Here is a 4,352-nt window from a genome sequence, read left to right as displayed (position 1 = left end):
TCATACTAGGTGGTCTAAGCATGTGTAGATTTATTCTTTTTCACGTCTCATGTTCGCCGTACTACCACGACTGTTGATGAATAGACGATAAGTTATTCACGGGGAAACCCTTGTTGAGCATGTTTGCGAGAGAGAGAGAGACCGTGTGCGTGTGTGATATGTTAGAGACTGAGGCAATGATAACATATTCTTTGTGTCTATGTTTGTGGACGATAGAGAGAGACATGTACATGGGGCTTTGTGTTGTGTAACGTGGAGACACATATACATAATTAGAGATAGAGTGTGTGAGATACACATGCGGACATGAGGAGAGATGAGGATCCAGATAAATGGGTGGTTGTGCGTGTCTATGTGTGTTTGTGCACGCGTTTGTGTGTGAGAGGGAGAGAGTGTATGTGGAGTAGAGAGACCACTGATGATGTAAACCTAGTATAAGGGAAGGGGAAATGGTGTGACATGTGTAGTAGCGAGATAGCACGGGTGCGGGCGGGGGGAGCAGATTATTTGGAAGAGACATCGAGTGTGTGTGTGGGCGAGGGGTGTGAGAGCGAGAGAAAGAGAGAGCTAGCGACGGAGAGAGAGAGAGAGAGGAAGAGAGGGGGCGAGAGGGGTCGTTTGTGTCCATAAATGGCGTATAGATAGGGAGACAATGTTGATGTTGTCCGAAATTGGCCTATGAACGGAGACGCAAGGGAAGCGAGTCATCGTGTGTGTGATAGGGACTTCATGAGAGATCTAGAATAGATGGTGTAGAGAACAATGTGCGAAATCGAGAACGATTATACATTAGGGAGCTATGCAAAGAGTCACGACATATATGTATACAGGGAAGGAGCTGGGGCGGGTCCGCATGTGGGAGAGATAGAAAGAGGAGAGTGGTGCACAAGGAGACAAAGTGTGCTTGTTTGCAGTGGGGGTGGTGTGTGAGGTGAGTGCGCGAGAACCACATGACTAGGGAGATAGACGTTTGGGGGCGACGTTTTGTGTGTATGGGATATATACACTCTACATAGTGCGTGTGCTTGGGTAAGAGAGATAGCGGGAGACCTAGAGAGTGAGGGAAGAGATGTGTGCATGCCCGAGAGACAAAGTGATAGAGACCTATGTTGGGGTCCGGACTTTCCAAGAGAGAGGGGTGTTAATGTGCTCGTGTGTTGGTGTTTGGGGGAGAGACACTACAGGAAACAGCTACTTTGCCGTCTGCCACGGCGGACGGCAAAGGCTCGAAAGGCGGACGGCAAAGACCTTTGCCGTCAGCCGCGGACGGCAAAAGGCTCCGGCAAAGAAGGCTACGGCAAAGACCTACTTTGCCGTCTGCTTCCAGGCGGCGGACGGCAAAGGCTCTTTGCCATCTGCGGCGGACGGCAAAGAAGCGGACGGCAAAGAAGGTGGCTAACGGCAGCCTTTGCCGTCCGCCAGCTGACGGCAAAGGCTACAGGCTCTTTGCCATCTGTTGGCAGATGGCAAAGAGACCAAATAGGCATTAATTCTGTTTCTTCTTATATCAATTCATTTTCACAGAAAATCAAACACATATATATATATATATGACCAATATAGCATATCCAACACATATTACCAATACTCATGAACACATATATATCCAACACATGTTACCAATATATAGTCATGAACACATATATATCCAACACATATCCATGAACACATATCCAACAAATATTACAAGGAATGATCTAAAACTAAATATCTATTTTCCTAAAAGACTATCTTATTACTAAGATCTTCTCCGGATCTTCTTCTTTTCTTCCAACCTGCATAACAAAAACACTAAGAAAGAGAGAATGGGTTAGGAGTAGAAATGTAGCATTTCACTTGGTGAAATGCAATGCCCTAGGAGCCAGTACTTGAGATCAAGATAATCAGCCAACCAGACCAAGTCCCAACACATCCAACCACCAGCAGCTTAGAAGAGATAACTATTAAGGAGAGCTACAGAAGACCTCAAGGTATACTTGAGGGATTATGTGCTCAGACAGCCTGGAAGTGCCAGGGCTAGTTCATCACAGCACAGGGATAGTCACATGTAAATTAAGCCTAAGAGAGGGGGGCTCAGACCAGCATCACTGCCCAAATCAGATGTAGTATCTGTCTTATCAGTAGAAAACTAGGAAAGTAACAGCCAAAACCAAGTATAGCATCTGTTCATAGGCTATTAGAAAGAGACAAATAGGAATAGCCAAACCAAGTGGTATCTGTTCATATCAGTATTAGAAGTAAAATAACTAAGAACAAGTGAGTATCCGTTCATGAGTAAAGTAACTGACCAAAGTAACAACTCCAGGATCAACTAAACAGAACAGAGCAGTACAGGAGTATATATACTTCACAAATACACATAGATGGTCACTGACCAAAACCCTGACACAGCAAGAATCATCACAGAGAGCTCCAATACAAGTTGATGCTCATCTACAGCAGCTAACCACAGCTAATAGAGCCTCACATCCCACAAGATCAAGATCTAGAGCTATGCATTAGAGAGATCAGGAGGGGAGCAAGGAGAAGCTCACCAAAAGGAGTTGTAGCCGAAGTAGGATGCAGCCACACCATCACTATGGTGTGACCAGCATCACAACCAACACCACCACAACAAGCCGGAGCTTGCCAGAGAGCACCACAACGGCGGCACCAGTGAGAGCACGGGCACGAAGGCGCCAACCAGGGGCACCGCAACACGGAGGCGCCACCCAGGGGCACCACCGCGCCACGGCACATCCAGCACCGCCGGCGACGTGGGCACATCCAGCACCACCGCGCCACGGCACATCCAGCACCGCCGGCGACGTGGGCACATCCAGCACCACCGCGCCACGGCACATCCCACAACCACAACCACGACACATTCAAGTTGTGAAGTGCCATTCATGTGTCACTAACATGTGGCCCCAGGGCACTTTTTAGGTATACATCTTTCTGTGGTACCAAGTTAAAAAAAATCTTGGTACTAGTTGGCCCCAGACGCACAGAGGTCAGGTTTCTGAATATAGCAATGAGCTGCTTCGGAGGTTCTGGCTGAATCCAAATCTGCAGCAAGAACATACATGCACAACTGAAACTGGTAGAGAAGACATGGTATGACGATGCAGAAGATTTATATTTAAGTGGTGCGCAGAAATTAAGTATACCATTTGGTACCCAAAACACAGAGTCAGTGTTGACAGGTTCCTGGCACCAACACTCGTTGACAGGCATTCGCTAAGCGCGAATGGCTCTTGCCATGCCTTGGCTTTAGAAGCGAGTACTAAACCGCGAAGCTCAGGAACGTAGCCAAAGCGCACTGGTGGGTTATTGAAGAGCCAACATTTGCACTCCACTTGTCTAAGCTTGGGGACAGAGACGAGCTCGATCCGTGTGCACAAAAGGCCGATGAACTCAAGCTCCTGGAGCTCAGAGCACGGCACATCGATCTTGAGCGTGGAGTGCAGATCAAGCAGTCTGCAGAATCTCAAGCTGAGGTGCCTGAGCCTACTGCAAGTGCTAATGAGGTCAGGTGAGGGGAAGACGTGTAGAAGCTGAGGACGAGCACCTTGAGGGCACCACTCTCGCACACTCCCTCGGCGGGAGGCACCCGAGTGAGCAAGGCCCGTGCCGCGCCCGTGAACGCGTCCATGACCTGGAGCGATGTGGCGCCGCGGAAGTGACCGGCGTCGAGGTGCACGAGCGAGAGGTGGCTGGGGAGGTGCCGCCACCGCGTGGAGAGCGCGCCGGCGCGGATCGCCTCGCGCAGGTGGAGGCGCTCGAGGATGTCGAGGAGGAGGTGGTCGGGGAGGGCGCTGATTCCGTCCTCGCCGACGTGGCCGGCGTTGCGCTTGGGCGGCGGCGACTCCATGGTCCCGACCGATTGACTGAAACCCTAGCTCGAATCAATGCGCCCCAGGCGGCGGCCTCCTGTTCGAGGTCGCGGCTCCCCCACCTTGTGCCTGCCGCGCGATCCGGTGGCGAGGCCCGCCGGGAGGTCGGTGGCGCCGCCCGCGGCATCCCCGGGGCGCCGGTCCCAGGCGACGGAGACGGAGAGCGGGTGGGAGGAGTCCAGGCAGCGGCCCCGCGGGCCCTCGGCGGGCGCCCAGGAGAGGGAGACCGCGGCGGCGAGGAACCCGGCGAGGCCGAAGAGGAGGCAGGCCGCGGAGACGGCCGGCGAGGAGAGGAGCGGCGGGGGCGGCGGTGGGTGCGGCGGTGGGTGCGGATCTGGTGGGCCTCGGGGAGGGGAGAGAAGGAGAGAAGAGATAACGGCGGGGGGGAGAGAGGGAGAGAAGAGATAACGTGCGGTGGGGGTGTGGATCTGGTTTGCCGTCCGCTGTTTTGTCTCTTTGCCGTCTGCTAGCAGACGG

The 4,352-nt window shown here is 52.4% G+C and overlaps 1 protein-coding gene across 1 annotated transcript; it reads right to left on the bottom strand.

Annotated features, from left to right (window-relative positions):
• Positions 1 to 3,341: 3,341 nt before the first annotated feature.
• On the bottom strand, positions 3,342 to 4,017 carry LOC109753745 (FBD-associated F-box protein At1g60410-like). The gene has a single exon (XM_020312668.4). The coding sequence runs from the start codon at positions 3,851 to 3,853 to the stop codon at positions 3,470 to 3,472; it is 384 nt and encodes a 127-aa protein (XP_020168257.1). The 5' UTR covers positions 3,854 to 4,017; the 3' UTR covers positions 3,342 to 3,469.
• Positions 4,018 to 4,352: the final 335 nt, after the last annotated feature.

The sequence above is a fragment of the Aegilops tauschii genome, chromosome 7 (assembly GCF_002575655.3).
Source record: "Aegilops tauschii subsp. strangulata cultivar AL8/78 chromosome 7, Aet v6.0, whole genome shotgun sequence".
NCBI lineage: Eukaryota > Viridiplantae > Streptophyta > Magnoliopsida > Poales > Poaceae > Aegilops > Aegilops tauschii.
Note: the sequence above shows the minus strand (reverse complement) of the source record. Positions and strands in the feature narration are given on the sequence as shown.